This window comes from Vanacampus margaritifer, chromosome 17, assembly GCF_051991255.1.
Source record: "Vanacampus margaritifer isolate UIUO_Vmar chromosome 17, RoL_Vmar_1.0, whole genome shotgun sequence".
Taxonomy (NCBI): domain Eukaryota; kingdom Metazoa; phylum Chordata; class Actinopteri; order Syngnathiformes; family Syngnathidae; genus Vanacampus; species Vanacampus margaritifer.
Genome location: NC_135448.1, coordinates 11,370,994 through 11,391,114, shown reverse-complemented (window position 1 = coordinate 11,391,114; position 20,121 = coordinate 11,370,994). Strand labels below are relative to the sequence as shown.

General features: G+C 39.2%; 2 protein-coding genes across 2 annotated transcripts; both read right to left on the bottom strand.

Moving 5' to 3' along the window:
* Positions 1-772: 772 nt before the first annotated feature.
* Positions 773-11,776, bottom strand: recql4 (RecQ helicase-like 4). Its single transcript, XM_077548623.1, has 26 exons — positions 11,323-11,776; positions 11,177-11,210; positions 10,992-11,101; positions 10,616-10,762; positions 10,416-10,546; positions 9,673-10,345; positions 9,519-9,601; positions 9,355-9,454; positions 8,768-8,933; positions 8,442-8,702; positions 8,283-8,375; positions 7,391-7,527; positions 7,182-7,265; positions 6,932-7,120; positions 6,678-6,860; positions 6,381-6,573; positions 5,900-6,093; positions 5,734-5,817; positions 4,713-4,850; positions 4,384-4,639; positions 2,786-2,915; positions 2,534-2,694; positions 2,271-2,448; positions 1,944-2,100; positions 1,215-1,323; positions 773-976 (listed from the first exon to the last, which is right to left on the bottom strand). The coding sequence occupies exons 1-26, from the start codon at positions 11,404-11,406 to the stop codon at positions 855-857; spliced, it is 4,197 nt and encodes a 1,398-aa protein (XP_077404749.1). The 5' UTR covers positions 11,407-11,776; the 3' UTR covers positions 773-854.
* A 660-nt stretch (positions 11,777-12,436) lies between these two features.
* cndp2 (carnosine dipeptidase 2) lies at positions 12,437-19,737 on the bottom strand. Its single transcript, XM_077549468.1, has 12 exons — positions 19,648-19,737; positions 18,534-18,612; positions 18,231-18,374; positions 17,628-17,790; positions 16,780-16,868; positions 14,885-15,085; positions 14,728-14,812; positions 14,473-14,633; positions 14,231-14,395; positions 12,914-13,055; positions 12,682-12,829; positions 12,437-12,616 (listed from the first exon to the last, which is right to left on the bottom strand). Exons 2-12 carry the CDS (start codon positions 18,591-18,593, stop codon positions 12,550-12,552), a joined length of 1,425 nt encoding a protein of 474 aa, XP_077405594.1. The 5' UTR covers positions 18,594-18,612; positions 19,648-19,737; the 3' UTR covers positions 12,437-12,549.
* Positions 19,738-20,121: the final 384 nt, after the last annotated feature.

Genomic DNA, 20,121 nt, shown 5'->3' with positions numbered 1-20,121 from the left:
AAATAAATAAAAGAAATAAACTGGCTGATGGTAAAGACTTTTTTTTTTTTTTTTTAATCATCAGCCTCATCTAATCTGCTCTCGGAGGTTATGTGAACCTCTTCATTAGGGCCAGAGTCCAGTGACAACTCATCACACACATAATGTATACCCTTTACACGATCCGGGTGGTCACGGCGTCCCAGTTGCACTCACTTTAATGACGACGAACGCTTTAGTGCGCCGAGCCCGTAAGCCCAAATATTGCACCGAGACCTGCTGACTGAGGAGAACGGATTGCTGGTGTCTGCGTTTTTTTTTTTTTTTAAAGCACCTTTAAATCCAAATGGTGTCCTGTGCAGAATTTCACTCTTTTTACATGATCAGGAAACAACTGTGGAATATTTGTTTAAGCATGTAAAAAGGTCAACCTTAACCTCACTGTGGAAGAAAATAGATTAAATAAACATTAACGATGATGAAATAGAAGACATTCCTCAGCTTTATAATACAGGTCAATATTTGCCTTCTGAGTTAATGATGGTGGGTTTGGTAAGGTTGCTCTTGTTGGTACATTTCTGGGAAAGACAGCATTGTTCTTTCCTTGTTTCAAGTGTTGGGGTAAATAAAGCCTTTGATTTAGATATTGTAACCAAAGGTTAGCTGCATAACTTTTTAGTTCATAAAATAAATGCATACTAAAGGAAAACACTGCAACTGAGCCCTGCTCAGGATCAGTTTTCCTCTCATTCAGACATTTTGTCAATAAATTCAGCGGCGTTCGTCAGCAGCCTTAAAAATATATATATAATTTATTCGTATAGAAAGAAACACATTGACACATGTAGAATTTCAATAAAAACACAGAGTGTGTTTTACTTCAATTGAATGATCTCCTGAGTGGCCAACTTGATGAGCTGGTTGAAGTCAAACTGGATGTACTTCCGCCAGTAGCGTCGGTCTCTGCCGTACATTTGGGCGGGGTAGCAAGGACTTCCTATCAAATAGAAATTCAACCATTTAAATGGGACGAAATTTACATTTATTGACTTCCTCGTCTATCCTGGCAACAAAACAACACTGAGTTACTTTTTGTACTTTTAACTTACTCTATGACACCATCTAGTGGTTGTTACTGGTTGAATTATCCCGATTTAAAAAAATACATTTTCTTTAAATAGGGGGGGGGGGGGGGGGGGAGTACATCATATTATATATATATGGTAATGTCTCACCGATGCCATGAAGGATTCGGGCAACGGCTCTTCCCGAGAACTTCTCATCACTTCTGTTGGATAGGAAGCTCCTTATGTCCGCTCGGATCTGATTCTCCCAGTCCAAGAGCTACACGGGGAAAAAAAATAATAGTAAAAATTAGGGGTGTCAAAATGTTTTTCAACACGCAATTAATGACTTGGAAAGCCTGCACTGGGGAAATTCCAGCCACGACGCAGCAGACACGTCAACGTTTAGTAGTAATAAATGTAATAATAATGCATATATATTTGTGGAGACTGAGGTTATTTTAAAAATGTGCAGAATTTCACAAGTTACTTCACGTTAAAGATTGGACTGCTCTAATATAAAAAGAAAAATGCACTGAGCTGTCACCAACGTCTTACAAATGCAATTATGCCATCTAGTGGCAGAAAAATGACCTCAACGCAAATTAATATATATATAATAATTTTTACTCAATTTTATGAATAATTATTAAATGACTGTATCAATGACTAAAAGATGCAACCATATTTCTATTAGTTTCACATTTTTTCCCCACTTTTATGCTAACAAGAGTATGAAAACCTAGAAACAAACATTTTATTGTACATTTAGAACAGATAAAAAATTTGCGATTAAATCGTGAGTTAACTATTGAAGTCATGCGATTAAAAATTTGAACCGCCTGACACCCCGAATCAAAACACAGAACATTAAACACCAGTATAGTGTTTTTTTGCCACCTTGTACTGGTCCAGGCTGTCTTCCGGTTCCAGCGGTTCCAGGGCGAAGTCTCTTTCCCGCCGCTTATCAAAGTAGTCGGACAGAAGGTCCTTGAGCCGGAGACTGCGCCCCGCGTCCAAGTCGTCCACGCAGGACAGCACGCTTTTGAAGGCCACGCTTTTAAAGTCATCGAGACAGGCAGCAAAAGTATTTTATGTTGTGTACTTGCAGCAACTTGAAGCAATCAGTGTCAAAAATGGATTTCGGAACTTGACACGGGACCAACAGAGGGTGCGCGTAATCCAGGCCCGACTAGCTTTTTTTGCCAAACGTACGCAGACGTGTACCTTTTGAAGGCCTTGAAGCAGGCGCTCAGCTGGTAGAGCTGCGACCTCTCTCGATCCTGCACGCGCTTGTGCAGGAAGCGGCACACCTTGTCCAGTTCCTCGTCGCTCAGGTCGCCGTAAGAGCGAAAGTAGAAGGACAGGGAAGCGAATTCCACGAGGACGCCACTCCGCCCACCAGCTACACACAAAGAGCGAGTACAGTTAGAAGCGATGTTCATTCATAGTCGCTCGTATTACACAAATTCACATCCACACAACATTACCGGTGCTCCACTGCAGCTGCCTGAGTCCCCTCTTGACCAATGGGAGCTGCCATCCCATCGTGTCGGCCACCTCCACCACGTCAAACTCCAGCTGGTCGCACGACTCCACTCGCTCGCCGGCCATGCGCCTCCGGGCCAGCACCACGGCAACGGGCGGGCAGCTGCAAACCGACAATTTTTTTTCAGTTTTGACCAACATGGGGTAATGAATACGTGGAAAGTTGAGTCACTTGGAGGGGGGGGCGGGGTTACATTTTAGTGATTTTTCTGAGCTGTCTGGGTCCTTCGTAAAAGCTGACTTTGCACACAGACAGCGTCGGGTGGAGAAGCTCCACAAAACGCTGAGGATGTAGCTCCAGATAGCAGAGCAGTGTCTCCACACCTGAAAAAAACAAACAAAACATATGCACGTCAAGTACCGGCTAAACGGGATGTCGAAGAAGTCGTGATAGGTAGTGACGGCGGATGTTCTGTTGCATATTCACCACTGTACATCTTGAAGAAATAACTGCAAAAATCACCCTCACTATCTGGCAAAAACCAGCAGGAGATGCAAATAATTTAGACTCAACGAGTTTGCTGCCTAAATGGGTTGCAGAAAGAATTGCGACTACAGTAAAATTATGTTGTTGTGTAGTTACTACCTCTTGAGGCAATAGAGGCCAAAATGGAGCTTTGTATCTGGCAGCAACCTGCAAAAGTTATTTACGTATATTTCAGGCCTAACTCATTTCCTGCCTAAACGGGCTGCAGAAGCAATCAAGACAATTATCAAAAAGTACATTATGTTGTGTAGTCAATACATATTGAAGCAATAGAGGCCAAAATGGAGTTTTGTATCTGGCAGCAACCTGCAAAAGATATTTACGTATATTTCAGGCCTAACTCATTTCCTGCCTAAACGGGCTGCAGAAGCAATCAAGACAATTAACAAAAAGTACATTATGTTGTGTAGTCCCTACATATTGAAGCAATAGAGGCCAAAATGGAGATTTGTATCTGGCAGCAACCTGCAAAAGTTATTTACGTATATTTCAGGCCTAACTCATTTCCTGCCTAAACGGGCTGCAGAAGAAATCAAGACAATTATCAAAAAGTACATTATGTTGTGTAGTCAATACATATTGAAGCAATAGAGGCCAAAATGGAGCTTTGTATCTGGCAGCAACCTGCAAAAGTTATTTACGTATATTTCAGGCCTAACTCATTTCCTGCCTTGACGGGCTGCAGAAGCAATCAAGACAATTATCAAAAAGTACATTATGTTGTGTAGTCCCTACATATTGAAGCAATAGAGGTCAAAATGGAGTTTTGTATCTGGCAGCAACCTGCAAAAGTTATTTACGTATATTTCAGGCCTAACTCATTTCCTGCCTAAACGGGCTGCAGAAGCAATCAAGACAATTATCAAAAAGTATATTATATTGTGTAGTCCCTACATATTGAAGCAATAGAGGCAAAATAGATTTTGCAACCATCAGACAACTTAAGTAATTTAGACCTAACTAGTTTGCTGCAAAAACAGGCTGCCATTGGAATAAGGACAGTTAATAAAAGTATGTTATTTTGCATAGTCGCTACATTTTGAAAAACATTTTTTTTTTTTAATTTCAATACTTGCCAGAAATCAATTGGAGGTCCAAGTAATTCAGATGCGTTTGCTGACTAAAGAGGATGCCAAAGGAATCAGGACGGGAATAAAAAGTGCATTCTGTGTCGTCACCAAATCTTAAAGCAAGAGAAGTAAAATGGATCTCCTCATTTGGCAATAACTTGCAGAAGGCGCAAGTAATTCCGGCCTAGTTCGTTGCCTAAACGGGCAGTAAAAATGGACATCAGTGTGCAGTTACCTTCTTCTGTGATGTCCAGACCCTCAACCGTTTCCTGGATGGGGACGGCTCTCTCGTGAGTATGACAAACTCGTTCCACGGGCCACTCAAAGGAGGTTCCTATTTCCTGGTCAGCCACAACCTCCATGTTGAGTTCTTTTGAGGTGTCGGAATCGTCTTTTTTATGATCTGTGGAATGCTGCGGAGGTGCGTCGCCAGCGCTTTCCTGATCGCACATCTCCATCATCTCCAAAAGCTCAGCATCACCGACATCCTCCTGGAGACAAGAAGCGTCGGGTATGATGCGTGTGTCGTGCGTGTGGCAATCCGCGCGGAAAGCAGGCATTTACCTGGATCAGCTGCTGTTGTTTCTGGTGGATTTGTTTACATTTGCACGGCGGGAAGACTTTCTGGACCAGCCGCTTCACCGTGTAGTAGTCGACTGTGTCGGAATAGATGTGACGCCGTAGCTCGTGGAGGTCCATACCCTACACATAAAGATTGATTACACATCCATCCGTTATATATGATGAATAAATAATGATGCAGTAATTATCAAATGAAAAACAACATTAAATATAATAAAATCCAAACATTAAATACATTAAAAATATTGTAGTACAGAATTTAAATATATTTTACTTTAGTTTTGTACATTATCTATTATATTAATAGTTATTTTTTTAAATAATTATTTGCCCTAACATTAGCAATATTTTTTTTTACATTTTTACATACAATCTCTTCTTCTTTTTTTTATATTAATGAATATATGACAAAGTAAAAGTTGGAGAAAAAAAGTAATTGAACAACTAATATGACGGAAGAAATCAGTCAAAAAAGACAGAAAGTTAAAGTAAAAAAAACATTGGAAAACTATAAAATAAAATAAAAATTTTTAATTAATATTTAAAATAATAGCAAAATTACCGGTACTAAATGCAAACTGGTTAAATTTATAAAATACAAACTAATTAGAAAATTAGTAATGATAAAAGAAATTAAAAATAGATCAAACAAATAAAATCATTATATAAATATTACAAAATAAAAGAAGGCAATACAATTATATAAAAAAATTGTAATTGAATTAATAAAATGAAATAAAAAATTATTACAAGTGACCCTTGTAAGGAATAAGCGGTTCGGAAAATGGATGAATGGATAATATACATTTTAATTATTGTTGCTATACTAAGAATCTCATGTTGGTATTAAATACAATAACCAATCGTAATATTAACCACATCAATAAACACATTTGGTAAACGCAATCTTTCAAACAGTATGACCTAAAAGCTGATTTATTAGTTGAGTGTGCGTGTACCTAATCATGTGGTCTGTAATTTTAAATTACAATTGCAGCCTTACTTCAGGATCAAGGAAGAGGTGACAGTGGGCCGGTTCTCCGTCTCGTCCCGCTCTCCCGATTTCTTGGACGTAACTCTCGAAGCTCTGAGGGAATAACGCCACGCTCAGGTACACTTTACACGCTCAGTACTTTGTCATACTACTGTGTGGGAAATCTTCTGCGGACCTTCGGCATGTTGTAGTGAATGATGCCGCGCACGTCAGATTTGTCCAGGCCCATTCCAAACGCCACGGTGGCTACCACGATCCGCAGCTCGCCGCACATGAAGTTGTTCTGAACCCGACGGCGTTCCGACCCCGAGAGGCCGGCATGGTAAGACTCGGCCTGCCACTTCAAAGGTTTACGAATCTTCTTCCTTGCTGGAAAAATAGAAACAAGGCAGACCGGTGGTTGAAACTAAACTGCCTTGTCCCCATTCAGTTTGCTGCACAAAATGGCTGCCAGATTAGTGAGTGAGGAACTAGGCACTAAATCAGCAATGAGGTAAAAATATTGCGAGTACTTGGGAGTAAACAACAGAGGGTACTTCAGGTAATTCAGCCCCAAATAGTTCACTGCCTAAACGAGCTAGTGGAAGACAAATAGTAAAAAGTACAGCTTCAAATCAACCGCCACCTCACGTTACCCATTTCCAACTCAACCTCACCAAGTTCTTTCTTCTTTTGCCCCACTGGGTTGACTTGGTTATTGCTGGTATGCTTATTTTCTTTCAATAGCACCCCCTGCAGGCAGGTCCTGAGCAGTGCAGCCACACGGGCCGTCTCCTCCCTCCTGGTGCAGTAAACGATGACCGAGTCCAGGCAGCCGAAACGATCGCCTTTCAATAAGGACACCAGGGCCTAAAAAAATTAAATAATAATAATAATTAAAAAATAAATAAAAATAAAAATAAGGGCTATTAATCAGCAGAAACTCTCGAAGGTAAAAACCCAATCGGTCGTACCTGATCTTTCTCTCGGTCCGTGGACACGGAAAGGTGCAGGTTGGTGGGCACGGCGGCAGATCGGACCCCGATGCCATCCTGGTCGTGGATGTCCAAGTGTTGGGCGATGTCCAAAGCTGTCGACAATGTGGCCGTGGCTGTGAGCCCAAGCAAGCATCGCACGCCCAAGCGTTCCCTCAACACCTACAAAAAGAAAAACATTACAGACGAATTGTCACGTGACGCTCAAGCGAAATATCAAAAATGTCCTTCACTTTGCAAAGCCTGAGGTAGCACGGCCGGAAGTTGTGCGACCATTCCGACACGCAGTGGGCTTCGTCGATACACGCGAAGGCCACAGGGGGGAGCTCCTGCGCTGAGGGCAGGCATCCCGAACTGGCGCCGCCTCCGCCAACCAACGCTTCGGGCGAGAGCAGCAGCACGCACACCAGACCCGCCTTCACCTGAGTAGAAATTCGCAGTCATCCAAAATACATCACGGTGGCAAAAATTGCTGTTTGTTACCTTTTGTATGGCGGTTTCTCGCTGTTTCATCGTCATGTTGGAGTGGATGCAGGCTGCTTTCAGGTTGGATGGAATCCCAGACAGCTACACAAACACACGTTCACGACAGGTTTTTAGTTTGCCATCTGAAAAGGCTTCGATAGGTTTCAGAGACATGGATAATAAAAAAAAAAAGGGCTATGTTGTGTAGTCATTTAACAGGGCCGCACCTGGTCATCCATGAGCGAGACGAGAGGGGAGATGACCAAAGTGATGCAATTGGACCGCTTGGCGTACAAGTAAGCCGGCAGCTGATAGCAAAGCGACTTCCCCATCCCCGTTGACAACACCACCAGAGTGGAGAGACCTGGACACACGGAAGTAAAATTAAGTATACCGTCGTGGGCAAACCGTGGCCATATTTTGACTTTTAAAATAGACAGAAGAGGCAAAACAAATATATAAATACAATAAAATTAATTCTTGTTCTTTAAATTGTATTTTTATAATATAATTAATTAACCGATTTAATAAATGCAATGTTAAATGTGCCCTGTAATAAAAATGCATGTAATGTTATTTTATTTAATAATATTAATTGCATTTACATGTATTTTTTTTTAATTTTATAATTATGTTTTCTTGTGTCATTTATAAAAAACTAATATCCAGTTACTGGTATTTAGTCTTAAAAATGCCAAATGTATCTACATTTATTTATTCTTTTTTTTTTCACTTGTATTGTATTATTTACAATTATAAATAACCAATAATTGAAATAAAAAATATTTTAAAAATGTTAAACATTTATGTAAAATCATTTTACTACTATTTTATTTCAAATGAATTGACTAATAACTTAATTGATACAATGTTAAAACGTAGCTGTAAAATGGTTATTAAGTTAAAGTGCCGCTGATTGTCACACCCAACGAAGTGGGGCGAAATTCGTTCTCCGCATTTGACCCATCTCCTGAGGGAGCGGTGAGCAGCAGCAGGAGCCGTGCTCGGGAATCATTTGGTCAAAATGCTTTATTTTAAATAATAAAACCTATCCGTTATAAAAATACATTTCTGATGTATGTATCTTGCAGGACCTGTGCTGTGTTTGCCTTTATGTACCTGACAAGATCCTCATGATGGCTTCCTCCTGTCCTGCCCTGAACGAGCTGTAGCCGAGTTCTCGGAGAGCGGTGAAGACGTCATCGGGCGTCCCTGAACACACCAAAACTTACGTTATCGTTTTACAATAATCAATACAGTCAAAGTCAATTTCATTACCCTGAACTTTGCCATCATCGGTGAGGCTGTAAAGCGGCTCGACGGGCGGCGGAGGCGCCGGACGCTCATAGTCGGGACGGATGACGTTGAGCAGAGCTTCGTCCGTGCCGGTGTTCTCTGGTTCTTGTTCTTCTTTGAAACCAGGAACTTGCGGCTGTGGCTGCAGTGTACCCGTCGCCCTGGCAACCTCCTCCAGGGTGGGCAGCTCGAAGGGCTCCTCTTCCTCAGCGGGCTGCTCCTCACGAACAGACGGCGGTGGCGCTGCAAAACAAAAACAGGAGCTTGGTATCAACAAAAACAAAAGCGTACGTTTTACGCTTTACTACCTGGTCCCTTGCAGTGGACGGCCCAGTGTCCAGTGCCGCCGCATTTGAAGCAGGTGTCGCCCTGGCGGCTATGGCCGCCACGGAAGCCACCTCGCCGGCCTCTACCGAAAAAGCCACCAGCGCCACCGAAACGTTCGCCTTTCAGCTGGAACTTCTGCATGTACATCTAAACCAATGTATTTGACAGAAATAGGCATGACTCAGCTGTTAAGAGTAGAATTACACTTTCTTTTCTTTGGTCCTTCCTCGGGTCTCCTGACGGCCTCACGACTCTGGCTGGAAGTGTTCGGTTTAGGTGAACGGTATGGGATCTTTTAATAGGTTTTAGGTGAACTAATGAATACTCACACGCACGCACGCACAAAATAAAATAAAAAAATAATAATAATAAAAAAAATAAAAAAGGAGAGCGCAATGATGATGACATGTCAAATTGGTAAAATTACCGAATGAACAATACTGAGCTCTCCAAAAAAAAAAAAAAGGAGTACAATTACACAATTTCTTTGTTTTGTTATTTGGATTTGTATGTGAGTGTTTCGGGATTTTTTTTCTTGACTTTTTTTTTTTTAATATAACATACATACTTGTTTACGCAAAGCCATTCCTCGCAGCGCATATCCTTTGACGTGAGATTTCTTCTTCAGGTTGATCTTCACAAAGTTGCCCTCTGTCACTTTGGAGCCTCTGAAAAAAGGACAAAACAAAATAATTTGGCCTTTGAATTTGGAGGACGTGATTAAAGTCTTACCTGGCTCGGGTTGGCTGCACATGATATGATCTCCTGGTGCCAAAGTCTTCCTCGATTTCTCCAAGCAGGTTCTCATGAGGAACCTTGACAGTATTTATAATAGCTATTAGGACTGTGGGAAAAGTTTGGAAATTAACAGTTTTTATGTTACTACCTTCTTTGGCGACTTGGTCGCATTGTCTTCCTCCACCTCAGCATCCTCTTTTTCCTTCTTCCTTCGTCTTTTCTTCTTTCCGTCCCCATCATCTTTTTCCTCGTTCTTCTTCCTCTTCCTCCTTTTCTGGGCTCCTCCTTCCTCTATCTCCTCTCCTCGCCGTCTTTTCTTCCCACTCATGTTTGGAGGGCTCTCACCGGCCTCTTTCGGTGGCGCCAGGTCTTCAGTATTTGTCTTCTTTTGCGAAGTGGGATTTACTGGAATGTTGGTCACGGCGTCTTTCTCTTCCGCTCGTTTCTCCTCGTCTTTCCCATTTGGCTGACATCCCTCCTGATTTCCTGCCCCAGGCTTCTCTTCGGCTACCAGCTCACCAAAAACCTGACATCTCTCCAGCCACTTTCTGTCCACGAAGCTCAGCCGGTTGGCGGGAGAAGGCCTTCCCGCGGTGGTCGTTATTCGAAGCCCTCCTAGACCCGTGGTTCCAATACCTCCATGTGAAGTCGCCAAGTCATTTTCTACATCTCGACTGGAGATAGGAGACACCTGAGTCCTACCGGGACTAACAGAATCTTTGGACGGTTCTGGAATGGGCGTAAACGGCTCAAGAGGTTCTTCAGGGTCCACTGGGGGGAGTTTATCGGAGACCACGGCTCCCAGGCTCGGCTTCACCTGTCTGCAAAATAGTTGTTAAAATTGAGAACAAGTGAAAAATAAAGACAGTGCAAAAAACAAAAGTCCTTTACGTTGGTGAAAAGTGGGCAGATTCTGCATCAGTGGATGTGGTGACAGTGTTACTCTTCTGTTCACTTAGAGCATCCTTTTTTAAGGAGTTCACAGGCACACGTCTAGCTTTTTTCAACGAGACAGGTTTCTCCTGTAACGACAACAAGCGCATATCAACAACGCAATCAACCACACAATCTGAGCTTCGTACTCGAGCTACCTTGTGAGTCAGTGTCGCCAGGTTGTTCTTGAGCTTGAAGCCGTAATATTGTGCCGAGGCCTTCAGCGAGTCTCTATCCAGGGTGCTAAGGGGCCTGGTTGAAGACGCTGGTAATGCGCTGCGATTCAGATGGGAACCCCAGCAGTCCTGAACAACATAATAAGGTTCTGTCACACATTTAGTTTGATTATAATACATAATACTTTACATTTCTTTCTGGATGGATTTGTTTTTTCTTTTTGCATTGCAGCAGAAAATATATACAGAACCTGCAAATCTACTTCTCTTTAATCAGTTTTACACGCATCTTTTGTCACCAAATCACTTCCTAACATACATTGGGGCTGTTTATAAATTAGGATTATCACGGTATTACCTTCTGAGGTGCAGTTCCAGAAAGTTCAGTGTTATTTCTGGTTGCATCGTTACTACCGCTGCTGCTTTTCTCTTTGGCCAGTTTCAAACTATGGTACTCTTTGTATAAATCTGAAAAACGGCAACATATTTAATTGAATTATTTTTACAACTAAACTAAATGTCAAATGTTACGTGTGCACTTACTTCTGGTCTCCTGTGAAGCTTCATCAATGTCCTCCTGAACATTTTGGGTAAATATGGTTAGCATTTATTTAACTGTACTAATAAAACAGTAATGCAGATAAACACACATTAAAAAAAAAGGTGAATGCACTAAAATATGTGTGTACCTTGACGGGTTTCCTCTTGTGTTCCTTGACAAAGCCCTGCTCCCACCTTTTCAGCAACAGTTTCACCTCGTTGTAGCGATCCATAATATAACCACAAAGTCTGAACTAAAAGATGGGCTTTGTTGAGCTTTGTTGATGTTCAGCGAAGGTTAACATTGTTTATTAGACGCGTTTAATAAGAGTTTATGAGGGGAAAACGCGTGGTAGTAGCGCACAATGATGTCATCGAGCTAGCAGGCAAAGCGCTTCCGTGTTTGTTACGATTTTCCCGCGCCGGAACATGGCAGCTCGTGTTGCCAGTGTTGAGTCGATCCCCCTTTTCTTGAAAATTATGTTCCAATTAAAATGCATACTTTATCTTAGTCTTAAGCCTATAGTTATTTGATTCATGTGGAATTTGGAGACGCCGTGTACTGTCTATCTGGTTAAAAAACTTTTAAGACGTTGTGAGTGCTGTAAAATGTGTAATGTCGATGTACGTGGCAAATTTGGCAATCATTATGAGGCGGATATCCGGGCTCCAAAAGCCACGTGGATGTATTTAAAGTGACAGTCACACTTTAAGCGCGTACATTTAATTTACAGTAGGACGTTGACTCACAGAGTTTCACTTTATACATTCATACATATAAAATATGGCATAAAGGGATTTTACATTTAATAAAGAAGACGCTTTAATTAAATCGAAATAAAATTAACATAAAAACAACACATCGGGTTCTTTGGGAACTCCTGCCTAAAGAAATGTTTTATTTGCTTCCTGATAAACTTCCTATCACACGTTCATGATCATGCAGTTATATTTTTGCATCAAAATCCCTAATGACAATACAATAGTTATGGTGTGACGTTTTACTTAATCATTTTAATTTACACACTTATGTTGAAGTTGTGTTTTTTTTTTTCATTTTTGTTTTTTCAACAGTTCCCAAAAATTGTAAGCTATTTTTAAAAGCACTTCAAGATGAGTTTGAACTTTTATACTGTTTTGGAATCATGTGTCAAACATTAACAGTTTATATTAATAATGCTTGCTATTTACAGAAGGCCTTGGTCCTTCGTTAATCTTTTATAATTCCATGCTGAACCAAGTGAGATAAACATGAGCAGGGACTACAGTAACAAAGCATGTTTTTTATTATTGTGAGGCAGTGAGAAATCTTATCAACATCCTACATAATGATATCGAAGAGTCGGCAGCTGTCCATGTGGTAGCGGCAATGAGATTTATTGCAGTTGGGACACCTCGTGGAAGTACGCGCCCAGCATCTTGATCCCCTGAATGTAATTCAATCTGCAAAATGAACAAAGTGATGATTCACGTCGCCTGGAGAAAAAGGCTAAAATTAAGATAAGTACCTGTTGAGTTTCTCATTCTGGGAGTGTGCCCCGTCGTCAGAGGAACCGACGGGAAGCAGCATGACGTTGCGTCCCGTCGCCTCCTGGAAGGTCAGGGTGACGGGGATACTGCCGCCCTCGCGCGTCAGGTCCGGTTCCACGCCAAAGACTGTCATGCAAACATGAAATAAAAATAATTCTACTACTCATTCTTTTGTATCACAAAAAGTGGCATTTGAAAAGGGGTGCATACCCGTCTTCATGGCTTTGCGACCCGCCATGTAGTGCGGGTGGTTGAAGTCGGACACCCAAGCTTTGGCACCGTGGCCCATGTGCACATTCAGCTTGTTCGGGCTCTCTAGTTCAGCAAACTTCTGTCGCAGATAGTCAATCACCTGAAAAGCAAAATCACCATTGTGATGAATGAAAACACGTAAGACGCAGAAATACTGACTGGTTTGATGTTAAGCTGGCGATTTGGAATGCGTGATCATCATGACGAGTGAGTCAGCTTAAATCTGACTAAGTTAAAAAATGTTACTACGTATGCATTTTTTTTCTTTTATTTTCCTAACGGTGAGCGACATCTACTTCCTAGCAAACCACAAAGTCCCATGATGACTAGCAAAAGGCTGAGCTTTTATTTATTTACGTTTAGTTTTATTTTATTACATTTGATTGCATTTTATATAAATTTGCTTGAATGAAGGAATAATTTTTTGATATGATTTAATTAATTGTATTCTAATTTACTAAACTTCAACATTATTTTATTTTAATTGTACTGTGTGATATATAATTTGAGGGGTAATTTATTATATTTTAATAAAATGTATATATTTTTTTGTTTAAATTTAAAATGCTTATCTATTTCCTTTTATTATACTACATTTTATTGTATTTAAAAACAAACATTTTTTATGTTTTATTTAATTGTATGGTTCTATATTTTATTGGAACTATGCAATTTAAGGATTTTTTTTATTATATATTATACAATTATATTGTAAGGATATTTAATTTATTGTATTTTTATTTTGAATTAGCAAATATAATTTATTGTATTTTATTATTTAATGTCAATAAATTAAAAATATTTTTTCTTCTTCTCTTGCCTGCAATTATTTTAATTTCACTTTTTTGTGTGTTCAAATATTTTATTGTAATTTGTTTTAACGTATTTCATTTTGAGTTATTTTATTTTTACTTACTTTAAATTAGCTTATTTTATATAGTTTATGTTCAAATTAGTTTAATGTGTTTCATTTTGAGTAATTTTTATTTACTTTAAAATTAGCTTATTTTATATAGTTAATGGTAAATTAAAGATATAGTACTGATTTTTATTTTATCTTTTAATACATTCAATTTTAATGTATTGTATTTTTATTATGAATTAGGTTATTTTAATTTAATTCAAAGTATTGTAGTCTATTTGAATTAATTTAAATTTTTTATTGTACAGTATTGAACTTATTGCATTTTAATTCATAATATTGTATTGAATTGTATTTTATTTGAGCGTATATTATATTGGATATTATTGTCATTTAATTATTTGTGGTCTTACCTTCTTCTCCACAACTTTGGGGTCCATGTCGGGCACCAAGCGAATGGAGAATTTGCCGCTGACTTTGCGGGGGATCACCGTCTTGGCGCCCACATCGGAGAAAGCCCCCTCGATGCCATGCAGAGAAAGCGAGGGGTACCTCCAGCGGTGCATTAGGATGTCCTCCTGCGAGAAAATAAAGAAAAAAATTCAACACATGCGCTGTAGCTTCATTTTCAGCCATCACGCCTGCCTTGGCTTACCTTAGTGCTGTGCAGTAGCTGTCCGACTCCGACATCTTTGCAGTATTCCTCCAAGTCAAACTCGATCTTCTCGTAAAGTTGCCTCTCGTCATCGGTCAGAGGAGCCACGTCGTCGTACATGCCGGGAACCAAGATCTTCCCCCTCCTGTCCACCAGGGAGCCTGTCGAAAGACCGACGAGAAAAAAAAAGGTAAAATTTGTGGAAAACGGAGATACAAAACCTCCCTAAATGTGCCCCAAAGCAGCTTCACTTGCCCATAAGTGTGATGAGGTCCGTCATGGCCTCGTGAACAGAGCCGCCAAACACGCCCGAGTGCAGGTCCTTCTCACAGCCGTCCACCTTTGAAAGTAGCGTCAATGTTGTTCTCAATTTACCAATATGTAAAAATGTCCAAAAACTCAAGATGTCCACCTCGATGAAAAAGTAGCAGATTCCTCTCAGGCCGTAAGTGATGCAAGGTTTGGTCTTGCCTAGCCAGTAGTTGTCCGAGATGCACACGTAGTCCACGTCCTTGAAGAAGTCGTCCTTGCGCGCGAAGACCAGTTCGTCCAGGCCTTCGGATCCCGACTCCTCCATGCCCTCGAAGCAGAACTTGATGTTGATGGGAAGCTCCTGCCAAGGGACGATTAGGTGCAATTAAAACAAAAGAAAAGGTGGTAGAAGGAACAAATGAGAAGACGTGGGTAAGTTTAATTATTAACACATTCACTGCCATTGACGGCTATAAACGTCAAAAATGCATTTGAACTATTTCTATTAGATTACCTTTTTTCCCCACACTTGTTAACAAGTTGTTAATAATCTTTTTTTTTTATTCATTCATTCACTGCCATTAACGGCTATAAACGTCAAAAATTCATTTGAACTATTTCTATTAGTTCAGCATTTTTTCCACTTTTGTTAACAAGACTATGAAAACCTATAATTGTTTTATTGTACATTTAGAACAGACATAACGTTTGTGGTTAATCGTGAGTTAATTAGTGAAATCATGCGATTACATTTTTTTTTCTAAATTTAATCTTTTTTTTTTCCCCTTCACTGCCATTAACGGCTATAAACGTCAAAAATTAATTTAAACTATTTCTATTAGTTTAACTTTTCCCCCCACACTTGTTAAGAGTATGAAAACCTAGATTTGTAAATTGTACATTTAGAACAGCTAAAAAATGTGTGATTAATCATGAGTTAACAAGTGAAGTCATGTGATTAATTATGATTAAAATTTTAATCGCCTGACGTCACAAATTTTTAATAATCTTTTCTTTTTTTTTTATTCATTCACTGCCATTAACGGCTATAAACGTCAAAAATTTATTTGAACTATTTCTATCAGTTCCGCATTTTTTTCCACTTTTGTTAACAAGAGTATGAAAACCTAGAATTTTTGTATTGTACATTTAGAACAGACATAACGTTTGTGATTAATCGTGAGGTAATTAGTGAAGTCATGCGATTAAATAAGAAAAAACCTTCATCTTTTTTTATTTTTTATTCATTCACTGCCATTAACGGCTATAAACGTCAAAAATGCATTTGAACTATTTCTATTAGTTTACCTTTTTTTCCCCACACTTGTTAACAAGAGTATGAAAACCTAGATTTTTTTAAAATGGTACATTTAGAACAGCTAAAAAATGTGTGATTAATCATGAGTTAACTAGTGAAGTCATGCGCTTAATTACGATTAAAATTTTAATCGCCTGACGCCACAAATTTTTATTTTTATCATTTTTTTATTCATTCACTGCCATTAACGGCTATAAACGTCAAAAATTAATTTGAACTATTTCTATTAGTTTAACTCTTTTTTTTTTCCCACACTTGTTAAGAGTATGAAAACCTAGAATTTTTGTATTGTACATTTAGAACAGACATAATGTTTGTGATTAATCGTGAGTTAATTAGTGAAGTCATGCGATTCAATTTTTAAAATTTTTAATATTTAAAAAATATATATATATTTATCCATTCACTGCTATAAACGTCAAAAATTCATTTGAACTATTTCTATTAGTTTAACTCTTTTTTTCCCCACACTTGTTAACAAGAGTATGAAAACCTAGAATTTTTTTATTGTATATTTAGAACAAACATAACATTTGTGATTAATCGTGAGTTAATTATTGAAGTCATGCAATTAAATTTAAAAAAAAGGTTAGTAATCTTTTTTTTCATGAATTTATGGCAGTGAATGAGTTAAAATAGCTGCAGGAAGAAGCAATTTTGCAAGGAGACCTTTGGACAGACAAGCTCCTGAAATGGACAATAAGCAATCAAGCTGTTGACAAAGGACTTTAGTTCACCTGCTGGATCTTCTGGTAGGCTTCAATACAGTTAAACCAAGCGAGCACTGGACCCTTGTCATCAGTGGAGCCTCTTCCATACATCTTTCCTAAAAAAAATTAAAAAAGTTTTCATTTTCAAGCTAGTCTAACTTTATATAGTTGAATAAAATGATTTAGTTGAAGCCATTTTCTTGACTCGATTTTTTTTCTTTTACAGTAGCATACATGAGTTATGCAAAAAATAAATGCTGAACAGGCAGGATGGACACGACAGGAAGAGGAAGTGGAGACGCTGCTTTCAGTCAGCTGACTGATCGCCACAATTGAGACTTTGGAGGATAATAATCAAGAATATATACTAAGATTCATGCCAAGTGAAGGCTGAGTTATACTACTATTAATACTAATAACGTTTCAGGGAAATCTTGACGTGCTAAAGTTGAGGGTAAATTAAAGCAAAATATAGCAGTTTAAAAAATAAATTTAAAAAAGGCTGCCTGATTTGCCAGCAGTGAGATAATACATGATGACATGGAAAAGGACTTTGGAAACTAGCGTGAACAGTGATAGGATTGGCTGATAAAAGCTGCACCGCATGCATTGAATGGAGCAATAATGATCAAAACGCCGACTATGCACCAAAAAGACACAAACAGTAAACGTAACGGACAAATAGCTGACAGTTTCACCTCAGGCATGTTGACTTCTCAATTATAGGTGTGTCTGCAGAGCATGCACATACTCAGAAAGTGAAAGCAATGTTTGGGAAATACCAGAATCTTGACCCGCTGCATTACAGTACAAGTCATTTCGGAAAATTACAATGCAGACTCATCCAGGAACTGAAAGCATCTCTGTACGCTCACCATCTTTCTCCACCAGGGTGAACGGCTCCGTGTCCCAGCCGTCGTCAATGGTGGCGGGCTGGACGTCAAGGTGGCCGTAGATGCACACCGTCTTCTTGCCCGGGTTCGAGCCCAGGTGTCCCAGGATGATTGGAGGCAGCGGGATCTCCTCCCCGCCTGGAAGCTGCCACATATAGAAACAATATTTAAGTTTCCTCACAGGATGAAGTATAGTATATAAAAAAATATATATATATATAGGGAAAAAAATATTAGTTTTTGATTACGGACATAAATATTAGTTAATTTAGTTAAAGAAAAGTGAATAAATTCATTAATTCCGGTTCAAAATTGATAAATGAATAAAACGTCTAAAATAGTAAAAGGGACAATGTGAAATTTAACAAATTTTGTTCAGCACTCTCCCCTTTATTCCTACATGAGTCTTTACGTGAATTCTGTGAGGACTTTAACATTTTGTTTACATAGTAACTGGTTGCGCAAGCCATAATTGATATGAGTTACCGACTTAAACAATGTGGAAATGCCAGTTACCGCAGCTTAAAAGATAAAATATAATATACGGAAGTAAGCAGGATAAAAGCGCTTCCATTCTTCCCTCACCTTCTGCTGCCCGATGTCCACCATCTCCACTGTGCCGCCCAGCCGCTCGATGTCCTTGGCGGCCATTTGCATCATCTTCTTGATCTCGCCGCGCTTCTCCGGCCAAGCGGAGACGCTCTGGATGCCCACCCAATCCGCCAGGCGCTGGTCGAGGGCAATTCGAGAGTAAAAAAATAAGTTAAAAGCTCAAGACATTTAAATTTAAATGTCTCAAAATATACGACAGTACTCACAAATTCTTATAATGTATAACATATGAAATGGCCCCTGAGAACAATATATGTTAATAGAAATTACTCTTACCTGCACGTAAAGCTCCTGGTGTTCATCCACATACTGGAAAAGAGCCGGAAGATGAGCCATTTTGTCTGGCTGGAAGGAGCTGAGTGGGTTTGACAGAAGGAAAAAATGGTGTGAGGCAACTTCCAGCCCAGCGCTGCTTTATGAGCGGGTGCGGTGGAATAACTCCACCTACTTGCTCTTGCTGACAGCAAAGGGGACTAGATTTTGTAGCTTCACAACTCAACTTGGACGCCACATCACAAAAGATACAAATTTAAATAATTAAATTTAGAGTATTTAGTATGATGTTGATTTGTCATGGAGATGCAGTTTGTGTCAACACAGCACGAAATGCACTGAAACATTGAATTGATTGTGGATTCAAAAGTTTGAAGTTCAAATTAAAACCCGTGGGCAGTATTTTATTTTGAAATGGCTTGGTCAGAACCAACAAAAAGCAAAAAAAAAAAAATGGTCACAATAACGCCTAGGGGTTAATTAAGTTCACCTGGAAAGTCGATTTTAGTATCATCTTGAGTTTTCTCTCAATCTCCAATATGAGCAATTTTGGTACGCGTTTGTATATTTAAGACATTGACGTTCCTCGTAAGACTTCCGGGCCTCTTTGGGTGCAAGAAGCAAACAACGTGAATCAGCATTCTATTTCTACGCTCAACTGTAGCACAAAAAAAAAAAAAATCGGTATCGGTTGCAGTTGAAGATATGACTTAAGTGGCTTTGGCTTTTATGTTGTTGATTTTCACTTAATCTAGGTTTTAATCGTTCTTTTTCCTACAGCTGGAAAGATTTACGGATTCGCCCCGTGTATGAATGAATGGCGCAATACATAACTTGCCTTGCGTCAATGCAAAGGTTGTCTCACGAGATTTTAAGGGTCGTTTAAGCATTAGTTTTAGCCAACGTTGCTTGAATTGTTTAAGTGTTGTATTTTCACGGATTTTATTTCAGAGTTTACAGTACATCGTTGGACGACAAGTAGCTAGCCACGTTCACGGTCAGTACATTAGAAGAAGCAGAAAAAAAACATTTCCTTTAAAATGCATAACAATGACACGGTTGGCCCACGTATTAAATCAACGCACACTGAAATTTAATGCAACAATTTCCAACTCACTTTGACTCGTAGCGACGATTTAATCACGTGACTCGCCACCTGACAAATGCTTCCGGGTACTTTTGTCTTTAAAAAAAAAAAAAAAGTTGTACTTGTGCAATCAGTGAAATAATACAAAGAAATGGTGAAAATGGGCAAAGGTGGTATAAAAATAAAATCTTAAATTATGCCCGACTATTTATTTTACGCGTCTGTGCCGCAAAGGATTGTGGGTTTCTCTTATGCGTTGTTTTAAGTTGTAATTAGAAGCAAAGTATATACTGTTTTAATTTATATCTAAACACTAAATTCAGTAATAAATACAAATATTTATTTTTTACGTTTGTACGATCATGACTTGTAAATGATCAATTACGTCATTGAGAAAATGTTTGGTTTTTGTGCTTACATGCACTTTTTAATGGCGTATTCTGTTATTTTGTAAACCAATGCAATAACATACACAAAAGCTCATGCGAGCTAGTGCTGCAACGT